The sequence below is a fragment of the Peromyscus californicus genome, unplaced genomic scaffold (genome assembly GCF_007827085.1).
Source record: "Peromyscus californicus insignis strain IS unplaced genomic scaffold, ASM782708v3 Scaffold_16__1_contigs__length_79575227, whole genome shotgun sequence".
Taxonomy (NCBI): domain Eukaryota; kingdom Metazoa; phylum Chordata; class Mammalia; order Rodentia; family Cricetidae; genus Peromyscus; species Peromyscus californicus.
Window position 1 is genome coordinate 14,776,190 of NW_026294458.1, and position 26,252 is coordinate 14,802,441.

Genomic DNA, 26,252 nt, shown 5'->3' on the forward strand with positions numbered 1-26,252 from the left:
AGTTGTTCTAGACCAGGAAACAAAACAAAACAAAACAAAAAAACGAAAGCCAAAACATTTCCTGGGCCAGCTATCTTCCCTAATATGTTTAACATATAATTCCACTTTGTACAAAGTTTCTTCTCGATACAGATTATAAAAAAAGAATCTTTAACAAATTTCTCTTTTTTAAGCAACACAGCAAATACATAATAAATACCTGTAACCCTTTCAAGAGGCGACTACAGGCCTGTCTATGGCTGAAGCCTCCTGCTTCCTAGCAATATTGACAAGTTTAATTCTCAAGGACTTCAAGAACCCCAGCAAGCTGCTCGCTGTCCCTAATTTTATTAGATTTAAAACAAAATATACATACAGCAGTCATGTAAAAAGTACAAAGATTTTACTTGCCTTCATCAATTCTTATGTATCTGAGTCATATTAATTATACTTTCATACAGAAAGATGTTTCTGTTGTAACAGAAAAAAACAAAACCCTCAGCTCATGTGTGTTGAATTATTAATTCCAGAGTATTAGTGAGAAGGTTTATGGGTCAAAATAGGAAATAATGTTCAACTCTTCCCAATGAAACTTTCTAATTGTTGCCAACCTAGGTTTTCAGCGTTCAGTCCCATGGGGCAATACCTAGGTGATTAAGAACACTCTTAACCAGAGTTCGGGATGGCACTGTTTCAGACGGGTGAGTAAACATTTTGTTGACAGCCCCAGTGGAGACTTTGAGGCTCCAATTGTTGTATAATGTAAACAATATGAAATTAAAAATTCTTCATAACATCTACAGCATTATAAAGTTAGGAAATAAAAGAACCGTTGACCATGTGTTCTCCTGGGGTTTATATTAACAGTGCTCATACTGAGTACTGTAAGAGCAGCTGGGACTGTTCTGTGTGGAGACCAGTTTTCTCAGAAGACCAAAAACTAAAGCCAGATGCCAAGAGACGCACATTCCTATTACGTCTGCAACAGCCCTTGCTGGCATATGCATAATTATAAGTAGATCTATTTCCCCAGTCTTTAGCCAACTGAGGAACCTTAACCATAATTCTGTTACAGCCATGGACTATAAGCCCAAAACACAAATGAGCTGGTACAACATGTCTCCTCTCCTTGTTTGTATTACCCCACTGTCCCCAAATGTCACTCTAATTTTGTACCATGTAGTGATATTTAAGAAACTGAATTAGAACAAAGCAATCCCTTTGTCCTTTTTTTTAACAGTTTTTACACACATTATATATACAACTTTTAAAATAGCTGCACAATTTTATTTCTCATTGCTAGAGAAGTGCAGTCCAGGCAGACCATGCTTCTCAATATATTAAAAATATTAAATAAAACCCAGCCAGTTTCATACTTTCTAAGTCAAGCTGGCTAGAAGTAAAGGGACTGGAGGAAGAACAGGCAGTTGTAAGATGGGATTGAACCTTCTTTGTAAAACTACATACAATCCTGCGGTTCCCTTTTACAGCATCTCTGAACCTCACCTTTAAGCTGGAAGTAACTCACTGCTAACTTAGAGAAGAGTCTGTGGCAACATGCATATGTCAACTGCCCACTCAACCAACTGCAACCCTGAGGATTTTTCTGGCCCAGTGGAAAGAGGAAACACTAAGATCATCTCTGTTGTACAGCTGCTTCTCTGGTTCTCGACTTCATGTGTTTTCAGGATGTTTCTTGGGCATGCACACATGACACTATCACTTCATGGTTCTACTTCCCACAAGTAGATCTCTTCTCCACTGTCCTTCTTCCCAGAAAGCCACTGTCATCCATCCAAAGGTTTCCCAAGGTAAACCAAAGTCACTTCTGTGTTGCCATATACAGCAGACACTGCTGGGTATAAGCAGGCCTTCGGAAGTCCTCGAAAGGCAACTCCCAGGAACTCATACCCACGCTCAAAAGCTAAAGTCTTATCTTCCATGTCCAAGATGACCCGGATTCTCTCTCCTATCTGTAAACAGATATCACAAGGTTAGCAGGGTATCCACAAAAGCGCGGCTAGAAGAAAGAGGATACAAATTAGAAAGTGGAAAAAGCACAAAGGCTCTGTATCTTCTAACTTATCTCTGCAAACGAGAGGGGACTTTCTGGTGGCAGGTAAGCACCCAGAAGGAGGAACACACATCATTTTCAACACAAGTGCTTATTTAGATCATTTTTTTAAAAGATTCACATGGGATCTACACTAGTTACTTTAAATTACTCTTTGCTCAAAGCCTTTTCTTTTTTTTTTTTTTTTTGGTTTTTTGAGACAGGGTTTCTCTGTGGAGCTTTGCGCCTTCCCTGGAACTCGCTTTGGAGACCAGGCTGGCTTCGAACTCACAAAGATCCGCCTGGCTCTGCCTCCCGAGTGCTGGGATTAAAGGCGTGTGCCACCACCGCCCGGCAAAGCCTTTTCTTAAGGAAGTTAACACCACTATCTGTAACTTGGCACATTTTACCAAAAGGATCTATCTAAATAACCTCCTCATATTGCTGCAATATACACTAAATAAAATATTAAACAGCCAGAAAAATAAATGATATTTTTGTTTGATTGTTTTGGTTTTTCAGGACAGGGTTTCTCTTTGTAATAGCCCTGGCCATCTTGGAATTTGCTCTGTAGACCAGGCTGGCCTCAAACTCAGAGATCTGCCCACCTCTGCCTCCCAAATGCTAGTTTGAATGAAACATGAAAACACAACATTAAGTAGAACAAGGCAGCCAGAGAAAGCTAAGTTTGTGACTCCATTAAGTATCTAGAATGATCACAGAGACAGGCAGATCAGAGGTTAATGGGGCTGGGGAGCAGGGAGGTGGAGACTACTGTTTAGTGACAACAGCTTATGTTCAGAACCAAGAAAGACTTCTGGGGGCTACAGAAATGGCTCAGCAGTTCAGAGCACAGGCTGCTCTTGCAAAAATCCCGGATTTGGTTCCCAGCACCCACTACGGGAGCTCACTTCCCTCTCTTATGCCAGTTTCAGAGATCTAACATGCTCTTCCGAACTCTGCAACACCGGTCACACAGGATAAACTTTCATATGTGCAGGCAAAACACTCGAATAAAATAAGATTGTAAAAATCTAACCCCCTCCCCAGACAGGGTTTCTCCATGTAACAGCCCTGGCTGTCCTGGAACTCAAGAGATCCACCGGCGTCTCCCTCTGGAAGGCTGGGACTAAAGGAACAGCAACACTGACCATTTAAAGTGCAAACTCAATACATTCGGCTCTTCACTCATTTTGAAAAGTACAACAGTAAGACTGTGTCATCGTTATAGTTTGCATCCATAAAGGAATGCTGCATTTGTGTGCTGAAAAGTGGAGAGTAGGACTGGCCACAGAGCTCCCCTGACAGAATGCTTGCCTAGCACACATGAACCCCTGGTTCGATCCCCAGCACTACATACCTGCCAGCATCTGGGAGGTGGAAGTCATCATTGGCTACACAGCCAGCCTAGTTACATGAGCTCCTGTCTCCAAAGCGGGTAAAAGGTGTATAAAGTCCTGAGATTTATAACTGAGATTCAATCCTCCCTGATTATGGTAACTCTGCTGTTGTTATTAACTTTCCATCATTTACTTCCTGTCATAAATGACTGTCAACATCTGCTATTATCCACTCTTTGCCCAAGTCGACCACTGACATGCCCTATGTTGCAGTCCTCTAGATTCTCAGGAATTAACCCTATTTTGCAGCAGATTAAGAAGACAATTCACAAATGGAAACACATGAACTATGAACCAATGGCTGAGGGGCCCCCAACTGGATCAGGTCCTCTAAATTGGTGAGACAGTTGACTGGCTTGATCTGTTTGGGAGGCATCCAGGCAGTGGGACTGGGTCCTGTGCTCAGTGCATGAGTTGGCTGTTTGAAACCTGGGGCTTATGCAGGGATGCTTGGCTCAGCCTGGGAGGAGGGGACTGGACCTGCCTGGACTGAGTCTACCAGGTTGATCTTAATCCTTGGGGAAGTCTTTGCCCTGGAGGAAATGGGAATGGGGGGTGGGCTGGGGGGAGGGGAGGGGGGCGGGAGGGGGGAGAATAAGGGACTCTGTGGCTGATATGTAACATTAAATTATACTGTAAAATAAAATTTAACAACAACAAAAAGAAGACAACTCATCCTGCTGAAATTCACAAGTTTGCTTCAATTTGAAAAATGCCACAGGTACATTTACGGTAAAGGAGTTGAAAGCACAAGCCTCACTAGTGTTGGTAGCAGTGGGTAAAATGTGGGTGGCAGGCCAGGAGGTACTGGCGCACACTTTTAATCCCAGCACTCGGGAGGCAGAGGCAGGTGGATCTCTGAGTTCAAAGCCAGCCTGGTCTACAGAGTGAGTTCCAGCACAGCAGGCTACACAACACTACACTGTCTCTAAAAACAAACAAAAATGTGGATGGCAGAACGACCAGACACCATGGAAAGGAGCAAAAGACGGGAGCATCCAGATCTGAACACAAGCTCCACCGTGTGAGCTCCACATGCGGTCCATGTGAGACCACAGAGACAACATGGGCATGAAAAGCTCCCAGCGAAGTGGACTGAGAAAGCAGAGAGGCCGAGAAGACCAGAGCCAAAAACTGCTGCTGCATAACACAGGGGCATGAAGTTTGCAGTCCTGAGTTCTGGCAAATTAACTGTCTGCCATTATGAGAAAACCTGCGTACACCAAAGAATAAAGCAGTTTCTACAAAAAGACGACATTCTAGAGTTGATAGTCCATCTTACCCACACGTGCAATTTTCAATTAAAAAAATCACTAGGATAAAATAGGAAAAGCATGACTCTCGAAGTGATGGGAAATCAAAAGAAACTGACTTGCTGGGCAGTGGTGGCAGCACTCAAGAGGCAGAGGTAGGAAGCTTTCTGTGAGTTCAAGGCCAGCCTGGTCTACAAAGTGAGTTGCAAGACAGCCAGGGCTACACAGAGAAACCCAGTCTTGAAAATCAAACAAACAAACAAAACTGACTCTTACCTAGACATAGATTTTCTAATTCGACAAAGAATTCAAAGTATTTACAGTTATTATATGTGCGTATACATATATGTATATGTAACTGTGAAATGCAATTAAATAATATATATGCACTAAGATATTACAGCCATTCTAAATCTGTCCAAAGAATGAACAAAACATGAAATCCCAATAGAGAAATGGATACAGAAAAAGAAACCAAATGAAATCTAGATCTAAAGCACATAATAACCAGAACTCATTAGCCTGGTTCAACAAGTTGAGATGGTAGAATAAATTGGCAGTGGACACGAAGCTAGAGCAACAGAAATTATGCAATCAAAGAAGACAGAGTGCCAAGCATGGTGACGTACACCTTTAATTCCAGTAACACGGAGGTAGAGGCTGGTGGATATCTGTGAGTTCCAGGTCAGCTAGGGATATATAGTGAGATCCTGTCTCAAAAACAATAAAAAAAGAGAAACAAAGGTTGTGGATGAAGAATAAAAGGATCATAAATTAAGGGACACAAAGATACTATTAAGCGGTCAAACAACTACAATGTGTGTAAATGGACTAAACTCTTAAAAGACAGATTGTAAAATGCTTTTAAATAAAGAAGACTCAACCACATACTATTTAGGGGTCCCACTTTAATAACAAGATGAATCAAAAGCAAAAGGGTGGATGGATGCTTTGTAATAGTGCTCCATACAAACCTAGAGTGGCTATACTAACATCAGACAATGCATACTCAAACATAGGAATGTTGGTAGAGTCAAAGGTCATTTGTAATATAAACAGAGAAATTTAATAATTAGAGCCCTTAAGTCTCTGAAGCAAAAACTGACAGACCCAAAAGAAAAATAGACGAGCTAGAGAGCACAGCTGGAGACTTCAACAGAAAAACCAGTAACAATATAGACGACTTAAATCCTATCAATCCATTTGACCTATGATTTCCAGAATATTCCATCTAAGAACTGGCTAAACTAGTATAAATATATTTTTAAAAAAATGGAAATAAGCCAGGCAGTGGTGGTACACACCTTTAATCTCAGCACACGGGAGGCAGAGGCAGGTGGATCTCTGAGTTCAAGGCCTGCCCGGTCTACAGAGTGAGATCCAGGACAGCTAGAGCTATACAGAAAATCCCTGTCTCAAAAAACAAAACAAAACAAAACAAAAAAAACAAAAACAAAAAACAACAACAAAACAGATGAGGAAATGATTTTATGAAGGAAAATCCTTCCAGCTTTTGCACTTCAAGAAATGGATATATATTTTACCTTTTACATTAGTGTGCCAGAGCTGATAATTTTATTATACTTTTTATGAGTATGGGTCTTTTGCCTAAATGTATGTACGTCTGGGCATCATTGCACGGCAGTGCCTGTGGAGGCCAGAAGAGGGCATCAGATCCCTGGGAACTGGAGCTCTAGACAGTTGTGAGCTGCCAAGGATGCTGGGAATTGGACCTGGGTCCTCTGGAAGAGCAGCTAGTGCTCTTAACCGCTGAAGCACCTTGCCAGCTTCTGAAAGCATTATTGAAGCTAGAGATTTCAAACTACATGTGGCTCCAAAAGATGAAACCTACAGTCCATCAAGGCTTCTGCTTTGAGACTATTTAAAAGGTATTTTTAAAAATTGTGTGTGCACAAATATTTGCAGGTTCCAACAGAGGTCAGATAAGGGAGTTGAAGCCCTTGGAGCTGGAGTTACAAGTAGTTGTGAGCTGTCCAAGGTAGGTGATGGAAACTGAACTCTGGAAAAGCAGCAAATACTCTTAAACACTAAGACAACTCTCCAGTACAATTTTTGGAATCTTATGGTTGTTTAATCCTCTGTTGAATCTATAATAATATGGCTTTAAGACACAAGCACTGCGATTTTAATTCTAGAATCAAATGAATGCAAGACATTAAGATGGAAGGATATGGGGTAGAGAGGTGGCTCAACAGTTAAGAACACTGCCTACTCTTCCAGAGGTCCCAGGTTCAATTCCCAGCACCCACATAGTGGTTTACAATGTCTGTAACTAAATTCTAGGGGATCTGACATCCTTTTCTGGCTTCCGGGGCACCAGGTACACACATGGTACACAGACACAGATGTAGACAAAACAACACACCCATAAAATAAAGTTTAAAAACAAATTTAAGATATGAAAAATAAAGAAGTGGAGCAGTTTGCCTGAACTTGTCTGTCTCTACAGAAAACACTAATACCTCCAAGGGCTTTCAATCCATATATTAGAAGCAGAGGGTAAATATGCATTCATATGCACATGCATTTGTTGTGATGAGGTAACGAGAAAAAAAAGAAAAAAAAAACATGGATGTTTCACGACACAGGAGAGATGACAATCTTGAACATGAACCAACACACTGTAGCTCCTGAGTCAAACTGGTCCTGTAGCTCATAAATGAGGTCTTTTGAAGCACAGCCATGCCTCTTCATTCACATTATGTACATGATGTAATGCTATACCAACAGAGCTGAAAGTGTTCCTGAGACAACATGGACAACAAAGCCCAAAATATTTACTCTTTGGCCCTGTACAGAAAAAGCTTGGCAACCTCTGACCCAGGGCAAAGATGGATTGCTCAAATATGTATTAAGAAATACTGACATATAACCTTCTACCATTTATTTTAAAAATTACTGAAACAAAGATATAGTGGGCTATATAAAAAGGTCTGTTTTGAACTACGGTGTGATCTGAAGTGGCCCACACGGGGAAGTACCATTCCTCACCTGATACTTTGGTGCATTGTTGCACTGTGGAAAACTGCCGTTGACTTCCCCGTTATGTAGTAGATTATTGTCCACCAGATTCCAGCCCCAGCTCTGGTCGTCACTCCCCAGCAATGCCACGTAGCCTTGGCACTGCATAGGGGCCCGCTTCGTAGCAATTCCTATGACGGCCACAGTGCCCAACGGGCCCTCCCACCACACCTCCCAGGCGTGGCGGCCCTCACTGAAGCCAATCTTGGTCCTTGCACCATCGGTGCTCTGAGCGATGGGGTTCCGGTGCAACGTAAAGCCGTTCTTCTTGATATAGACGTTCCTGGAGCAGTCGTTTGTGCTGAAGGCATGCTGGAAAGCACGTACCTAAAACCGTGAGAAACAGACCCAAAGAATAAACTTGACTTCTTTCTTCAAGAGCAAAATTAAAATGTAGCAAGCTAAATGTGGCGGCTCACACCTGTGGTCCCGGCCCTCTGGGATGCTAAAGCAGGACTGAAAGTTCAAGGCCAGCCTGGACTACTTAGCAAAACCCCATCTCTCTCCCCTGCCCCCAAACCAAAAAACCGAAAAACTTGAGGCTTTGGGTTTACAGATAATAAGATTATAAACTTTTAAATAACACACTATTTCCAAATAATGAGTAAAGCTTCTGGATGGGAAACTAACATTAAATATTATATCTCATTAAAAACAACTCCCAGCTAGAGCTAGGCATGGTAACACACGCCTACAGTCCTAGCTACTCTAGATCCCTTGAACCAGTTTAAGATGAATACAGGAAACAGAGAAACCCTATCTAAAGAAAGGGAGGGAGCAATCCAACTGTCTTAAATTCCAAACTGTAGTATAATTTCTACAAGTAAATTTGAAACATCAAAACATACACACAACTATCCTTGTACTTTTTTTAGAGATATTACTGAAATGTTTATGCATAAAATAATGATACATGGCAATTGCTTTGAAACAGCCAGAGGCAGAGTAAACATGAAACTAGACGTCATGAGTCACTGGTAAAGCTTGGTGTAGATGGCATATGGAAATTCAGGAAACTACGTTCTTTACTTTTATTTACACTTGATTAAGTGATGCAGTTTCCACGTTATCAGTGCTGTGATCAAAAAGAATTACAGCCTAATTTGACTCTTGCTGTGATCACTGCTAGGAAAGAGGCAGAAGGATCCAAAGTTCAAGGTTATCCACAGCTACATATTAAATATGAGGCCAACCTAGTCTACATCAGGGCCAAGCTCATTGGTAGAGTGTTGGCCCAATATATATAAGGGGGAAGTGTGTGTATGCATTACATGTATTACATAAAATATTATACAAAATATCTTAGTTATAGCAGCTCTTAAGCTTATGGAAGGTTTCAGTGACCACAAACAACTTTAGATCCTCAGTTTACTTACTAGGTATTACACACTGACACATCATCACTCTCGTTCATATCTCCTAGATGGCACACAAATTCAACCGGAAGGTCAGCCACCAATGGGATAGGTTTTTTAACGCTCCTAACATGAAAAGAGTATTAAAATAGCTCCTTTGTACAAATAATGACAAATTCTCAGGTTTTAAAAATATAAAACTTTCTGGGCATGGTGGTGCACACCTTTAATCCCAGCACTCAGGAGGCAGAGGCAGGAGGATCTCTGTGTTGGAGACCAGCCTGGTTTACAGAGTTCCAGGACAGCCAGGGCTGTTACACAGAGAAACCCTGTCATAAAAAAAAAACAAACAAACTTGGAGCTAGGTGTGGTGGTGGTGCACCCCTTTAATCCCTGCACTTAGGTGTTAGAGGCAGGCAGATCTCAGTTCTAGGCCAGTCACATCTACAGAGCAAGTTCCAGGACAATCAAAGCTTCAGAGAGAAATCTTGTCTGGAAAAACCAACACATAAATACACACGCACACGCACGCACACACACACACACACACACACACACACACACACACACACACACACACACACACACACACGTGTGCACACACACACACACACACACACACACATGTGCACACACACACGTTTTTGTTTCTATTTTACTTTAAAAATCCCTTCTTCATGGCTGGCGAGATGGCTCAGCAGGCAAGAACACTTGCTGCTCTCGCAGAAGATCTCAGACCAACTCCTAGCACCCACATGCTCTAGTTCCAGAGAACCTAACACCCTTCTGGTCTCTGTGGGCACTGAATGCATGTGGTGCATAGACATACATGCAGGCAAAACACCCAGACACACAAAATAAAAACAAATACATCTTTTTTTCTTGGTCTTTCTGTGAAAACAAAGAGATCTGAAACAAAGAATGAGGTGACAGACCTAAAGGACAACAGCCAGTTCGTGTAGGAGACCCAGAAAAGAGCCAGGGCCTCAACCCCAGGTCACAAGCTCCTGTGCCAACAGCCGCCATTTTCCTGTTTCCCTGCTGCCCTGCACACTCAGAGTAACTGTTTAAGTATCCTGGTTCCATAGGGAAAATGGACACATGAATTTTTTCCACCTGTTTCTGTATCATTTTTAGTTGTGGTGTGCTGTGGTGTGGTGTGTGTATGTGGTGTGTGTGATTGCACATGCATGAGATCAGTGCCTGTGGAGGCCAGATGAGGGAATCCGATTCCATGAAACTGGCATTCAAGGAGTTAAGTTGTTAGCCATCTGACAAGGATGCAGTATGTGCCCTTAAGCTGAGCTTTTTCTCCAACCCTTCGATACATGCTTTTATCCACCTAAAGAATCAGAACATAAGAGTAAACAAGGGAGAAAAATTTGCTTGTGTATATAAAAATATCCACAAGCAAATTTTCTAAATCAAAAGAACAACACAGAAAGAATTAAGTCCTGATGATAATGTTAAATTACTATTTCCTCACAGCCTACTCCACAATTCTTACAAATTCTAGTTGCTTTTTCTCTAATTTTTCCCTCTGTCACAGTGATACTGACAGCCTCTTCCTCAGCCTATCACAGTTTCCCATTTTGCCGACCTGATTCTACTGCATTCATTTTTAATGACTCCCTTCCTCTGCCCCATAGAAGCCTACAAACTCAGTCCTTAACCTTAAATTCTTTCCAGAGCTCTTTCTCAAACAGTATCTTCACTGACTCTCATGCCAGCTAATAACTTCTGAGAGCTCCCCACATAGCAGCACATCAACTATAAGTTCTTTCTGGCTTCAAAGCCTTCCAGAGCAGGCTGATGCACTTCCTATCCCACCTGCCTCACCCGGCTCCTAGTGCCCTACCTGCTGTCCTCTAACATCACCTCCATGAAGGTATTCTTAGCCAGGGTCACCCAATCCCATCATTCCCCTCTCCCGAATTCCCATTCACTATCGTCTGTACCACACAACACTTAATTATAAGGATCTTGCTTTCTAACATACCTCTGAGCACAAGATTCTACTAAATAGTATTTTGCAGAAACAATAAACAAAAACTAATGTCACCTATACTGATCAGTGCTCTACATTGTAGAGCATGCAAGAAATGAGAAAGACAGAAGAGCACATTAAGCAACACCATGAGAATGAAATCAGAAACCTAGGACAGTAACAATTACAGGGCAAGAGGTGCGGATGGAATCAATCTGCAGACCGAGATAGCCTAAAAAGACTTAGCAACTCCTTGTCATGAGAACGTATACAGATACTGATTAAATAAACTATAAATTAAACTACAATATTTCACATTTGAGGTAACAATGCAATGTTGTATTAAATTACTGTCAGTTTCTTTTTAGAGATGACAGTAGTATCATGATTATGTGTCTTTTTTAAAGAATACTGAAAAATTCAAATGAAATGGAAAAAATACCCAATTAATAAAGTTTAATGCCAGATGTGCCTTTAAACCCAGCACTAGGGAGGCAGAAGCAAGCTGATCTCTGAGTTTGAGGCAAGCATGGTGTACAGAGTGAGTTCCAGGATAACCTGGGCTACACAGAGAAACAAATCCTATCTTGAAAAACAAAAATAGAGCAAAATCAAAGTCAAGTTTCTGTCTCAGTTTCTGAACAACCTAGATTTTTTTGTTTCAACAGCATTAGTACAGACCTAGCTTTGGGCTTTTGAGCACAGTTTCCCCTCAGCTTACCAGCCCGCCCTCACTCTCCAGAGTACTCTCCATTTCTCAACAAACTGTCTCTAATTCTGTTTCTAAAATAAAAACAAAAATAAAGGCCTAGCTTAGGATATAAGTCTGAAATTTAGAGAAGTACAGTTGGACAAAGTATTTGGGATAACCAATGCTACTTGGAGACATGCAAAACATGAGCTATAAAAAAGAACGTTTCTGGAAATGCGGTGCAGCTCAGTGGTAGGTGAGTGCTGACCATGCATCACATCAGGTCCCAGGTTTGAGGCACAGCATGGACGGAGAGATGAAACATAGGGAAGGGAAGGAGGAAGAAAAGGATGAACCAACTACAGACTTTTGGTGCCACGCTATCCTCACCCCAGTCCTTCCGTTGCCCAGGCTCCTCGGGGCCCTATTGGATCCACCCTGTCAGCTGTCACCTGTGTGGAGCTGATCTCTGTGACAGCTTTCCCAGTGTGTCCTTCTCTCCTCTACGTGCCCTCTGCATCTCATACCTGGTCCTATTAAAGCACAGCTTTCACTTCATCATTCCCCTGTTCAGTCTTGTATGGTTTTTCCAATTGCAGAATAAAGGCCAAACAATATCTCAAACCCTGTGTTTCAAAAGGCCTTCCAGGATATATCCAGTTCCAGGTTACCTTTACAATCGTATTTCCCTTCACTCAACTAAAAATTACTTCCTATCTTTAGCCTGGAACTTTCCTCTGATCCTTGGCCACCAAGAGCTGCCTATCCGAAATCTGTTGAATATCTCAAACACAATGAACTTGCTGTCACTCCTCTACACGCTAGCTCAAGTGATATATGACATAAGCCAGATACCTAGGAGTCACTCTTTCCTCCTCCTCCTCCCCCCTCATTTCCATTTCAAAACTACTGCCAAATTCTGTAGATTCTTTTTAAGAAATTGTTTGATCCCGCAAATTTCAGAGAATACACAGATAATCCCAATATCTTAATATTCTCTGAGTGAAAAAAAAATCATTTTTAATGTATGATGACCTAAAATCCTAGTGCCATACCTAAGGCAATAGGGGGAACAGTCATCAAATTCTGTGGATTCTATTTCCTGTCTGTCCATTCTCTCCATCTCCTTTCTAATAGAACTAAAGGATTTCTAAAGTCCTCTTCCAACCTGTTCTCCATCCTGAAGTCAAAAGTAACCTCTTTAAAATACAAACTACTCAAATCACCCCCCACGTCCATTTTTCTTGCTTACAATTAGAAACGGCTTCATTATAGTTTGTCCCACCCCTTTTCATCTTAGTCAAAGCAGCATCACCTGCCCTAGGAGCAAGCGCGGACATTCTTTTTGCTTCTCATACCAGCCAGATTCCCTGTAGGCTCTCCTTGCTTCTTCTCTCGGCCTTTTAGCCTCACCCTTTAGGTCTCACTGAGTTCATGCATCATGTCTTATAAGAAAGCCCTCCTGACCTTCCATACCTAATTAAATCCTCCATTACTGACACTCAGAACACCATGTAACTCTCATTCACAATACTTACCAGATGAAGTTTTACAACTGCAATTATCAGATTAACACCTATTTCCCCAAGGCTGGAGATGTAGCTAGCATGTATTCAATCCCCAGTACTGAAAAAGAGAAACACAGGCAGGCACGCAACATGCATATGCACATGCCTTCCATAGACTATAATCCCCATAAGGCGAAGTGTTGGTAAGACTGCATTTTTGCTTTTCCTTTATGTTCTTCATAAACTTTTCAAATCCACCTCATCCTAAAGTTCAGCTTAGTATCATCTTAAAGTCAAACCTTTTCTGATTCTCCACTCAACTCCTAAGTTTTCCCTTTCAGTGAACTTCTAGTATTCCTACACTACACTAAGGAGAAATGTGTGCCGGTGTGTTATTTCTATATCTTTCCCTCCTTGACTACTCCAAGGACTTCTAGACTCTGACTGAGTCTTCCCTCCTAAATTAACCTGCCATCTTCAAAAGATTCACCTAAAACCAGGATAAGTACAAGTCCACCGTGTAGCTGAAGTACACACAGCAGAAAGTTAAAGTACTAGAAACTTAAGAAAACTAAAATCTCTCTGGGAAGATACAAAACTAATATCAATTTAGGTTGCTTCCAAGGATGAGAAATGGGTAACAGCGGGACAGCAGCCAAAGGAAGACACGTTATTTTTACTGGATACATTGTCTACTGTATGCTATGTGAACCTTTTGTGTATGTGTGTGGTGTATGAGTGTGTGTGCAGTGTACTTACCCATGTGCATTAGCCAGATGTGAACACTGGATGGCTTCCTCTTTTGCTCACCACCTTATTTTTTGAGACAGAGTCTCTCACTAACCCTGAAGCTTGCAATTTTTGTCTAATCTAGCCGGCCAGGGGCAGCCCAAGATTCACTTGTCTCTGGCCTCCAGTGCTGGGTTGCAGACGCATACCAGCATGGCTTTTATAGCCAGCTTGGGAATCTGAACTCAGGTAGGTACTCATGTTTACCCAGCAAGCAATTTACCTACTAAGTCGTTTTCCCAGTCCTTTTATCTAAATCTTGACTCATGTAAATGTAACTATCACAAGTAAATACAAAAAAGTATTAATTCGCTGGCAGTGGTGGCACACACCTTTAATCCCAGCACTCGGGAGGCAGAGGCAGGCTGATCTCTGAGTTCAAGACCAGCTTGGTATACAAAGCAAGTTCCAGGACAGCCAGGGCTACACAGAGAAACCCTGTCTTGAAAAACCAAACCAAACCAAAACTCCCTGATCTTCCAGAGCACCAAAGTTCAGTTCCTAGTGTGTGTGTGTTTTGGGGGGAGCTCACATCTGCCTGTAACTCCAGTTCCAGGGGATAACACTCTCTTCTGGACTCTGTGGGTACCAGTATTCACATATTCATGAATGCATAAGTGTGCATGCACGAGCACACGCACACCCACACACTCCCACACAAATGCAAAAAATATTTTGCCAAGAGTGGTCACATTTTTGTCTCAGGAATTGGAGGGCAGAGTCAGGTGGGTTTCTGTTAAGTTCCAGGCCAGCCTGGGCTGCTAGTGAGACCCTGTCTCAGGAAAAAAAGAAAGACTATCTATTTGATAATTGACATATTCAACAGCAGTGTTCCTTCTCTTATCACATCAAAACTTGTTTTAATATAGAAGAATAAACCAATAGCAGTGGCCCATACTATAATCACAGCACTCTCAAAGAGACAGAAAGGTACCAAGTTGGAGACCAACCTGAACTACACAGTGAGATCCTGTCTCCAAAAAGGGAGGCATAATATATGTGTACATGCATTTTATAATACATGTATATTAAAAGAAATAGTGTATCTATTTCACATGAAAAATTACTTCGATGCTTACTAGCAATATAGCATTAAAAAAGGATATGTTTACCATATTCCAGATTAGATTTTATCATCTCTCATATATGTTCCTTGTTTTGTTTTGAGACAGAGTTTCTTATTTTGTGTAGCTCTGGCTGTCCTGGAACTTGATCTGTAGCCCAGGCTAGCCTCAAACTCACAGAAATGTACCTGCCTTTGCCTCTGGAGTGCTGGGATTAAAGGTTTGCAGCACTACACCCGAATTCATATATGCTCTTGATGACTGCTATTCTAAAGAGCTATTATTATCTGTCTAATGAACCTTAACCCAAGGCCCTTTGTCTGAGCTGGAGAATCCTTGGTCCTGCCACAACCTGTTACTTAGCATTCTAATTTTGTTATGAAAACACAAGAATCAAGAAAAAAAAAACACCAAAACAAACCCCAGCAAAACAGGAACCAACATATTAGATAATAAATACGACAGAAGAGACATCAACTGGGTAGAACTATTAAAAAGATATCAAGGAAGTAATCAATAATAGTAGCACAAGGCAGCTTTATGAGTTATATGGCACCAATGGGAAGATGTTCTATTAGAGTCTCTTTCTTGCAAATTAGTTAGCAGGATGCGAAACCCCAAACTCACATGGAAGCATTAAATATTGTAGCCGTATGAGAACGTGGGCGAAAATAATGAAAATGTGCTTATTAATCAGAGCTTGGAAAAGATGAGGTGAACGCAAAGATCCCAGAACTAAACCCATTTTAAACCAAAGCAAGATGAACTGATGTCATAAGCCTACTTGGAGGCCAGGGAAAACATAAAACCAAGGGTACTGGCTGGTGGTCTGTCTGTAAGAGCAAAGACTGTCCAAAGTAGAACGAGTGATGAAAATCAGTGATGGGAAACCACCTAATAATTTCAAAAGTGAGGTGGGTTACGAAGCAGAACTTCAATCCAAAGGAAAGATCTTTGCGGAGAGGAGGTGTGAGAAAGGTACTGACTGGCTGAAGCCGTGGAAAGGCGGGATGATGAGGTGAAACATGACTCAAGCTTAGAAGGTAAAGCCCGAGAGCGGCGGGCAGGATAGGAGCGGGGCTTCGACGTGGCCCGGGATCCCCCTCACCTTGGCCTTGTAGCTGGGCAGGTTGCAGAGGATGTCCGTGCGCAGAGCCTCTTCTGCCAGGCTGCGGGCGCACAGGCTCCGCCACACCTCGCTGTTCTCGTCGCCGTGAAGGCAGCGGTACCAATGCTTGCACACCAGGGCGCAGCTCCGCAGCTCGGACAGCTCCAGGTAAGAGAACACCAACTCCAGCACCCGGCTGGGCAGTCGGCCGCCCGCCCCGGAGGACCCCGAGCCGGCGCCCGCGCCACCGCAGCCAGCGCCGCCCGAGGCTGCCCCAGCCCCCGGGCCCGGCGCCGCCATCGCCTCACCAGCCGGCCCGGGGGCCGCCGCCGCCGCCGCCGCTTCGCCCCGTCTCGGCACCGGAGGCCAAGCCTCGCCTAGAGATCCGAGCTGCTCGCTCACCACCCCTTTCAGCAGCTCCAGCCACCAGCGCCTCCACCGCTCCCGCCCCTGCCCGGGGGCGTCCGCCGCGTGCCCCGCCTCACTGAGGGCAGACGCGCGGGCCACTCGGGTCCCCGCCCCTCGGAGCCGCTCAGCGCGGGCGCCGGAACCACCCGCCTCGCCCGGCCTCCTCGCGACGCACCCCGGGATCCGCCATGCGGGTTGAGGGCAAGAAGCAAGGGCGCACGCCCAGCTCGCCCGCCGCGCCTCTCAGTCCGGAAGTGACTGCGCCGCCGCGGAGGCGCCTCGCTCCCTAAGCTTGATGGGATTGGAGGCTGCGTGTGAGGTCATCACGAGGCGCCGACCGGGAACGGGAAGCCCAGGTATGAGGCTGTTGCTAGTGGGTACGGTCTACTCGCTAGTGTTTTTTTTTCTCCTTTTCAACTAATGGCCTTCAGTCGGCTCTCCTTGGCCTCTCTTCCTACGGAGTTTCCTGTTTCATTTGCTTCCTGCTCAATCTACAGCTTGTGTATGACACTTCCCCTTTTTTGCTAGATAATTAGTTCCTGCACCTTTACTTCGATTGGACCCATTTTCTTTACCTTTGGGCAGTTGAGGACCTCTTGTCTTGGTCAGGTTAGATACACTTTCTTTGTTTATTAATTAATTAATGTATTTATTTCTGTTTTTTTCGACACAAGATTTCTCAGTGTAGCCTTGGCTGTCCTGAACTAGCTCTGTAGCCTCGAACTCACAGAGATCCGCCTGCCTGTGCCTCCCGAGTGCTAGGACTAAAGGCGTGCGACACCATCGCCCGACTCCATTTTATTTTTTTACTCTGGGCAATTGACATAGTCTTTTCCTGGACAGGACCGTAGGGACTGATCAGAACATCTGTACCAGTACTCCACTTACTTCTCAAAGTAAGGTGGCAAAATTTGAACAACTCTGGTAAATACGCAGCCAAAAACAAAATAATCTCAAAGTGTCATTTGAATACTAAGTGTCACAATCTTTTTGGACAAAATGTAGTGCGCTCAGATCCTTCTCTTAGTAAAAAGATTAAGGAAATGTGGTGTGGTGTGTGTGTGTTTAATTTCTTAAACAATCCCAATAAAATAAAGGCATAATGATAGTTTCCAGGGAGGAAAAGAAATCCTGCATTATTTAGTCATACTACGTTTCCAAAATTTAAAGAGCATTTAGAAAAAGAATACTAGAGGGCTGGAGTGATGGCTGAGTGGTTAAGAGCACTTGCTGCCCTTGCAGAGACCTGGGTTCATTCCCAGCACCCATGTGGAGGCTCAAGGCCATCCGTACCTTCAGTTTGAGGTGAGCCAAGCCCTCTTTTGGTTTCACGCATTCCTGGGGTGTACATGCCATACACATAAAGTAAAATAAAAGAACTGCAATGTGAGCATGCATTATGTGAGGTATTTTAATCTGGTATTTATATACTTCTCAAGACAGCTCTACTAAGTGATTATTATAATAATAGGGCTCACAGACTCAGTAGTCAATCCCAGTGTCATGCAATCTTATGTAGTAAGAAATCTGCCTGAGATCCACCTATGTGTATTCACTTCCTGTTTTTTAGTAAAAAACAATGGGCAGTAACTACTTCCTTACTCTGCTATAATTACATGCTTATTACTTAACAATCCCTTCCTCAGAATGCCTTTCACTAAATTAAGTAACCCAAATTCTTGGTCTATTTTGTCAATGCTAATGCCACAGTCTTTTAGTTGTTTTGGTTGTTACCAGTTTCTCCACATCAGGACTAACTTTAGAAAACCCAAATCTATGAGAAAGTGTTGACCCACACATTATAGTAATGGCCATCTCTCTCCGTGGTAACTGAATGTTGAACCAAATTGTGTCTGAATGACAATTACATTTCCTTTAAATCTGGTAGATCTGAAAAGGAGGTAAAGAACTATACAGAATGATTAGATTGAGAGACATGGACAGGGCACCCTGGTACAAAGAGACTATAGTTCTAGCTACTTGGGAACCTCAGGTGAGAGGTCACACGAGCCAGGAATTTGGGACCAAACTGGATAAGACAGAGTCAGTCAATTTCTGCTTCTCCCTCTCTCCGAGGCTTGTGCACTCGAATAGCAGAAATTCATAAATAAAGGTATGACTGAAGAAAAACACTGATAATAGAGATCATTCATTTATCACATACTTTGAAAGCCTTTATCTTGTCTCCCTTAAGACAAATCATTGAAGGATCTAATGATATCATTCTGTTCTCCTTCCCTCCCCCTAACCCCAGAATGAGTTTCTCTGTGTAGTCTTGGCTGTGCTGGAACTCACTCTGTAGACCGTTGCTAGCCTCTAACTCAGAGATCCACCTGCCTCTGCCTCTCAAGTGCTAGGATTAAAGGTGAGCACTACCACTGCCCGGCTGTTGTCCCTTCACCCATTATTCAGATAACTTTTAGTGGCATATTATCACTCAGCTAACATTAGGGTAATATCAAAGTAGAAAAGGTTGTCTTTATCACTCTCTTGTTTTCTAGTTACAAGTCTTCCACCTACTTTTCATGAACCACACCTTGTCCCCTTCCCCCTGTCATTATGTAGTCCACCTGCTTAGAACTGCTCCTTGTGGCATTCCACCCTTTAATAAAATGCTCTTAACATACCCTCCTTTGTTCTTCTGCACTCCATGATCTCATTAGGAGTTAGAGGAAATGATCTATTATCTAATTAAAGTAATCCATAATTGGATATGAGGAAATTCTGTGCTTAATCCTTTAAGCAACTACACAGGAGAAGACAAACGTATAAACGAGTGAGAGAATATCGACATTAACCTAGTTCTACTAGGTGGTCCAGTCCAAGTGTACAAACTCAAGAACAGTGGCTTGCAGACAACTCACTTCTCGATTGTTTTGACGTAGTTCTTAAGTACATTTCCTCCATATGCCCTAGCATTCTGAGTGGTTGACCTTTTTTTTCCCTCCAGGGTCTCATATGTAACCCAGAGTGGCCCAGAACTCAAAATCTTCCTGCCTCAGCCTCAAAGTGCTAGGACTACAGGTATGTGCCACCATTCCTGGCTGGTTTAACACTTTTAATAATGGTCTTTGGGTATGTTTTGTAGACCAAGTAAATAAATGATTTTGAAGGCCCTAGTTGGATCACAAATGAATATTATACATGATAATTGTTGACTGGCTACAGTAAAAAGCCTCACTGAATATTTATTTATTCTAACAAAATTTTTTAGCTTTATTTATTTGATATGAATGAGTAAATAAGCATAAGTATGCAAGTATTTGTGTGTACCATGTGCATTTCTGGTGCCCTCAGAGATCCAAAGAAAGCACTGGATCCCTGGAATTGGAGTTACTCTGATTGGGAGCTGGGGTGCTGGTAAACGAAGCCAGTCGTCTGCAAAAGCGGCAAACCCAGTTCTAACCACTGAGCCACCTCTGTGGCCCCCAACGAATAGACACATTTTTGAGGCTTTCCTAACCTTTTTTTAACAGTCCCATTAATAGCTCTTTATTATTTTTCTGATTATGTAAGTGATCAGTGAATAGCCATGTGATTTAGTCTGGAAATTTAGTATTGTTGTGCGCCACCCCACTCCACCCCCTCAGTTCTTGGATCTTGTGGGATTAATGAAAAGATTTACTACTAGATCCATTATGGAAAAAATGATCAGAACTGTATTGTCTATAATAGTCTATTTAACTATAAAATCTATTCATTGACTAACTTCTCATGCTTTGGGGTAGAAATTAGCCAAAAGTACCTTTAAAATTGAGCCAATATCTTCCCCCACCCCCCCAAAAAAAACCAAAAAAAGATAAGATGAGGAAACTTGCAAAAGCTTGCACCTGCTAGTATTTATTTATAATATATATATTCTCCTGTGAATAGATGTGTACCAGAGAAGCAGAAATACTAGACACAGCTTATGTTTACCTAGAGTTCTGTAGATTTGATTTTTAAATATCTTTTGAGAGAAGAGGGCTGTTTTGGGAATTCAGTCTGTTCAGCCAATGGTGTTGGGGTTACTAGCCCTATGGGGCATGGTCTTCTTGGAGTATGTGACCAAATAAGAATGGAGGAAAGGGGTCTCACGCTCTCTCTTGGGTGGTCGGAGCAGGAGCAAGCAGCGGAGAAGTGTGGCTTGCAGTTGGTTCCCATCACCCTTGAACAGGAGAGCAGGACAACGACAGCTGGGTCAGCAGCGGCATCTGCTTTGTTCTGTGTCGTGAGTGTATCTTACTGATTTCATTTCCCTGATAAATTTTACCTGGCCCATTGCATCAGTGTCCCACTTCAGAGGGCAAGGGGATAATTGTGTTTTTAGGCTATCTTTAAAAACTGTTGAAATGTCGTTTATTTGTCTCAGAGCATCAAGCTGTTGTATAACATCTGATACAGGTTTTCTCCCTCTTCACAGAGTTTCGCAGGCCATCATGGCAGTCAAGTGGACTGGTGGACATTCTTCTTCTATCCTCTGCCTGAATGCAAGTAAAGATGGGCTGGTGGCTTCAGGAGCAGAGGGTGGAGATCTTGTGGCTTGGGGTGAAGACGGGACTCCACTAGGACACGTGCAGCTGGAAGGGGCCAATGATGTCACCAGCGTCTTGTTTTCTCACTCCTGCCCCACCACGCTCTATGCCTCCCACGGGGAAACCATCAGTTTACTAGATGTCAGGTCTCTAAAAGGGTTCGTGGACCATTTTCACGTGAATGATGAAGAAATCAATTGTCTTTCACTAAATGAACCCGAAAGTCTGTTGGCTTCTGCTGATGACTCTGGGGCAATCAAAATCCTGGACTTGGAAAAGAAGAAAGTTACCAGATCCCTGAAGAGACATTCTAACATCTGTTCTGCTGTAGCTTTCCGACCTCAGAGGCCTCAGAGCCTGGTGTCATGCGGCCTGGATATGCAGGTGATGTTTTTGCAAAGAACACTTGAGTAATTTCTGAGCAGGATTTGCTAACAAAATCAAGTATATGTTTGGTTGGTTTCCTTGGCAGTTCTGGGAATTGAACTCAGGACTGGTACATGATCAATATGTACTCTATCACTGAGCTGTACCCCCAGCCCCTAGAATCGAATTATTGAGCAAGTATTTTCTATTCTCTACTAACATTTCTTACCCCATTATGAACCATAGCCTTACGTCTACCATGCTAGCCTGACAGAACCTACTGTATTTTATTCATAAGTCCTTTGTCTTCCTTTGTCCATCCTTAAAGACATCCTGACCTTAGGATTCAAGTACCTGTTTCTAAAAATTGCCTTAAACAAACAAGGGGTAGCTTTATGTCAACTTCACAAAACAAACACACAAAAGGGAGCTGAATGTAGAGTTGATCCACACTCTAGAAACCCTTTTTGTTGTTGTTTTTCAAGACGGTTTCTCTGTGTAACACCCCTGGCTGTCCTGAAACTTGCTCTGTAGCCCAGGCTGGCCTCAAACTCACAGAGATCCACCTACCTCTGCCCCAGTGCTAGGATTAAAGGCGTGCACCACCCCCAGCTTTTAGACACTGAATGGTTTAAGTGTGTATGTGTGGTGGTGGGAGGGGGGTAAGAAGGTCTCTTCTTACTTTAAAATGTGAGATATGTTGTGAAATGTGTGTGAGTGACCAGAAGCAGAGCACTCGCTGCACTGCTGGACTTTGAAAGCAACATCACAAATTAGCCGGAGTTCAGAGGAGACCACAAGTAAGAGATGGAGGTATAGGGAAAGCTGGTGGGGTTTAATTTTTTGTTCTCAGGGGAGTGGATTAATGTGAGAGTTTTTAGATAGCTTGAACTTTCCATAGCAACTGTCCTTCCTCCTGCACGAGAAAAATCCCATCACCAGGGCTGAGTGCTTGGGACTTGAAGTGCTTTGCACCTATTAGTCTTCATTGTACTCATGCCTCCTAATTACTGTCCCTTCTAAATGTAATTTCATTTTCTGTGTGTGGATGGTTTGCTGCATGATGTCTGTGTACTTCTCGTGTGCCTGGTATCTGTGCAGGCCAGAGCTGGGCATTGGATACCCTGGAGCTACAGTTACAGACAGTTGTGAGCTACCACATGGATGCTGAGATTTAAACCAGAGTCCTCTTGAAGAGCAAACAGTTGACTTAACTGCTAAGCCCTATCTCTAGCTCCCTGTTGTTCCTTTCTTTTTTTTTTTTTTTTTTTTTTAAAGATTTATTTATTTATTATGTATACAGCATGTATGACCGCAGGTCAGAAGAGGGCGCCAGATCTCATTATAGATGGTTGTGAGCCACCATGTGGTTGCTGGGAATTGAACTCAGGACCTCTGGAAGAGCAGTCAGTGCTCTTAACCTCTAAGCCATCTCTCCAGCCCTGTTGTTCCTTTCTTAAAATTATTATTGTAAATGAACCATCTAGCTAGAAACAGACTTCAGTCTCTGCCTCCAAAGTCCGTGCTTTTTCTCTATTATAAGAGGTATTTAAAGTATCATTTATGTTTGACATGGTGGTTCTCCCTTTAATCTCAGCTCCTGTGAAACAGAAGCCGGCAGATCTCTGTGAATCGGGGCCAGACAGAGCTATGTAATAGAGAGATCCTGTCTCAAGAACAACTAGATACAACAACAACAACAAAAAATCAGAATTGCTGGGCAGTGGTGGCACACATCTTTAATCCCAGCACCCTTGGGAGGCAGAGGCAGGCTAGTCTCTGAGTTCAAGGCCAGTCTGATCTACAGAGCAAGTTCCAGGACAGCCTAGCCTACACAGAGAAACCCTGTCTCAAAAGACGAAAGGGGAGAAAATCAGTATCATCCATAAGGTTGGAGGGCATGGCAGTGGAATCAGTCCATGCCCTGTGTGCTGGGACACTCCCCAAACAATAAAGAACTCCCCCTCAAAAATATCTGTAGTACCTCTGTAGAAATTCTATACAGAATTATTCAATACAGAATTATTCTAGGAGGTTTTGCTTTTCAAGACAAGGTTTCTCTATGTTGTCCTGGCTGTCCTGGAACTGGCTTTGTAGACCAGGCTGGCCTCTGAACTCAGAGATCCACTTGCCTCTGCCTCCAAGTGCTGGGATTAAAGGCGTGCACCACACCAGGATCCTTCTGTATTTATAGGGCAATTTCCCTATAGCCTCCAACTAGGTTTTTTGGGCATATCCTTCCTAAATCTGCATTCTTTACCCTCAGGTTGGATCTTCCTCTGATTTTCAAGAGTATCTGTATAGCCAGATGGCTGTTGGTTATAAATGATCAGATACAGTAGTCATTCTTTCATCCTTTGGCTATACCAATTTTCATCACTGGCTCATTAGCCAATAGGTGTGGCTATAAGTTAGATATGCAGAAGTGACCTGTACTCTTTAGGTTAGATTGGAAATGGACGGGCTGAAGAGAGGCTCAATGATAAGAGTTCACTCTGCTGTTGAAGAAGACCTGAGTTAGCTTCCCAGCACCCATATCAAATGGCTCACAACTGCCTGTAACTCCAGCTACAGGGGATCCGATGCCCTTTTCTGGGCTCCCAAGGCATTGGTATTCACACATACATACACATGCACATTCACACACATTCACACATGCATACACACAAATAAAAGTGAAATAAATGTTTCTGGGCTGGACATGGTTACACATGCCATCTCAGCATTTGGAGGCAGAGGCAGACAGATCTCTATGAGTTCAAGCTCAGCCTGATCTATGTAGTGAGATCTTGTCTCAAAAAAAAAAAATTTTTTTTTAAATGGACATAAATAATTTGGCATTTTGCCTGCAAGTCTAGGTGAGACATTTTAGGGTCATGTTGCTGCTAGAGAACTTACATCCTCAAATATTCTATAAAAGACAGGGCCGGATAACTGCTATTTTAATTTACCTGGTAAAGTTTCACTATATAGCAGAGGGTGACCTTGAGTCCCCACCTCTACCTTCCAAATGCTAGGTTTGCTGGCTTTACAATAATACTTATCCCAAAAAAAGATTCTTCACTAAATTAAAAAAGAGTCTGAGCGAGACCTGGTGATGCATGTTTATGACCCTAGCACTGGGCAAGCAGGCGGAAGGGTCACCATTAGTTCAAAGCCCGCTTGTCCTACATAGTGACACCTGGTTTGAAACAAACCAAGAATTTGTTTGGAAATCCAATATGAAATGTACAAAAAAGGGGTTTTGTTGTTAATTTGTTTTTTGAGCCAAGGTCTCACTGGACAGCATTGGCTGGTCTAGAACTGGCTATGTAGACTAAGCTGGCCTTGAACTCATAGAAACCCACCTGCCTCTGCCTCCTGCGTGCTGGGGTTAAAGGCATGTGCCCCCGTGCTGGCTGGCTTGTTCATTTTTGTTTTAATTCTCTTCTTTTTTTTTAAATTTGGGGAGCAGTGCTGGGGTTGTATCCAGGGTTTTGCAGATGGCAAATAAGTCTTCTGCCGCTAAGCTGTATCCTCAGCCCAACAATTGTACTTTCCTGGAGTCTTGTCAGTAAAGTTTTTGAGGTCTGGCTTTGTAAATCGTACCTCTACCTCTGCATTCTAGTCTAGTGTCAAGTAGCATTACCCTGGCAGGTTGTAGTAGCTTCTGACCATTTAAAATGGTAGAGGAACCGTGTCATATTTTATTAGAAGCTCAGTAAGCACTGTAGTTGAGAAATGTGGCTAGAACACTGTGTGACTATGTAACTTCACCTTGTTTAAAGGTGATGCTGTGGAGTCTTCAAAAAGCCCGTCCCGTCTGGATTACGAATTTACAAGAAGATGAAACAGAGGAAATGGAAGGCCCCCAGTCCCCCGGTCGGCTCCTAAACCCTGCACTAGCCCACTCTGTCTCTGTGGCATCATGTGGCAATGTTTTCAGCTGTGGTGCAGAGGATGGTAAGGTGCGCATCTTCAGGGTGATGGGAGTCAAATGTGATCGAGAATTGGGATTTAAGGGTCACACTTTGGGGGTATCCCAGGTCTGCTTTGTGCCTGAGTCCTATCTGCTGCTTACTGGAGGGAATGATGGGAAGATAAGGTTGTGGGATGTGAGCAGTGAAATAGAGAAGAAACAGAAGAGTCCTGCAAAGCACACCCACAGGAAGAAAGCAAAAAGAGCAGCGTGCCCCAAGCAGGGTGGTGAGAACTCCAGTGCCACAGCAGCGGATGAGGAGGGACATGCGAGGACTGTGCCAAAGCTGGACATTGAACATGGGGAAAAAGTGAACTGGCTCTTGAGTACCCAGATAAAAGGGCACCGAAGCCTCTTAGTGGCTGATCAGACGAGCTGTGTGTCTGTGTACCCCTTAAATGAACTTTAGGCCCAATAAAAAGCACTGTAGAACTCTGATAAAGTCTTTTTGGTTTTTTGTTTGTCTCTTTCTTGCTTATTAAGACAGCCTCACATTTGGAGCCCAGGCTAGTCTGGAACTCATACATAGCACAGGATGACCTCAAATTTGTAGCAGTCCTCTTGTCTGAGTCTCTAGATTCTGAGATTACAAGCATGAGCCACCTCTCTGTTCTGCTGACAGAACTTTTATTTTTTTAGGTTAAAAAAAATCTTGCTTTAAACTATTTGTCATATGTAGGATCTTATCAATTTGAACAAGAGAAGATCACTGAATAACATTTCATATAGTAAGTGACATTAGAGTTCGGGTGAAGAGATTGAGTATTAACTGTCTAC

At 42.9% G+C, this 26,252-nt stretch overlaps 2 protein-coding genes and 1 non-coding gene across 10 annotated transcripts; 1 reads left to right on the forward strand and 2 right to left on the reverse strand.

The window, feature by feature from the left end:
* Window positions 1-308: 308 nt before the first annotated feature.
* Fbxo45 (F-box protein 45) lies at window positions 309-16,540 on the reverse strand. Its single transcript, XM_052740493.1, has 3 exons — window positions 16,230-16,540; window positions 7,698-8,054; window positions 309-1,952 (listed from the first exon to the last, which is right to left on the reverse strand). Exons 1-3 carry the CDS (start codon window positions 16,527-16,529, stop codon window positions 1,767-1,769), a joined length of 843 nt encoding a protein of 280 aa, XP_052596453.1. The 5' UTR covers window positions 16,530-16,540; the 3' UTR covers window positions 309-1,766.
* LOC128112352 (small nucleolar RNA SNORA79) lies at window positions 12,699-12,842 on the reverse strand. The gene has a single exon (XR_008218970.1). It is a non-coding gene; the product is annotated as a small nucleolar RNA SNORA79 (small nucleolar RNA).
* A 336-nt stretch (window positions 16,541-16,876) lies between the features above and the next one.
* Window positions 16,877-25,926, forward strand: Wdr53 (WD repeat domain 53). 8 transcript variants are annotated; one of them, XM_052740486.1, is made up of 5 exons: window positions 17,000-17,246; window positions 19,588-19,661; window positions 20,740-20,847; window positions 21,040-21,535; window positions 25,285-25,926. In XM_052740486.1, exons 4-5 carry the CDS (start codon window positions 21,056-21,058, stop codon window positions 25,882-25,884), a joined length of 1,080 nt encoding a protein of 359 aa, XP_052596446.1. In that variant the 5' UTR covers window positions 17,000-17,246; window positions 19,588-19,661; window positions 20,740-20,847; window positions 21,040-21,055; the 3' UTR covers window positions 25,885-25,926. The 8 variants fall into 8 exon arrangements, with proteins under 8 accessions (XP_052596450.1, XP_052596446.1, XP_052596448.1 ...); XM_052740488.1 differs by lacking the exon at window positions 20,740-20,847; XM_052740487.1 differs by lacking the exon at window positions 19,588-19,661.
* The last annotated feature ends 326 nt before the right edge of the window (window positions 25,927-26,252 follow it).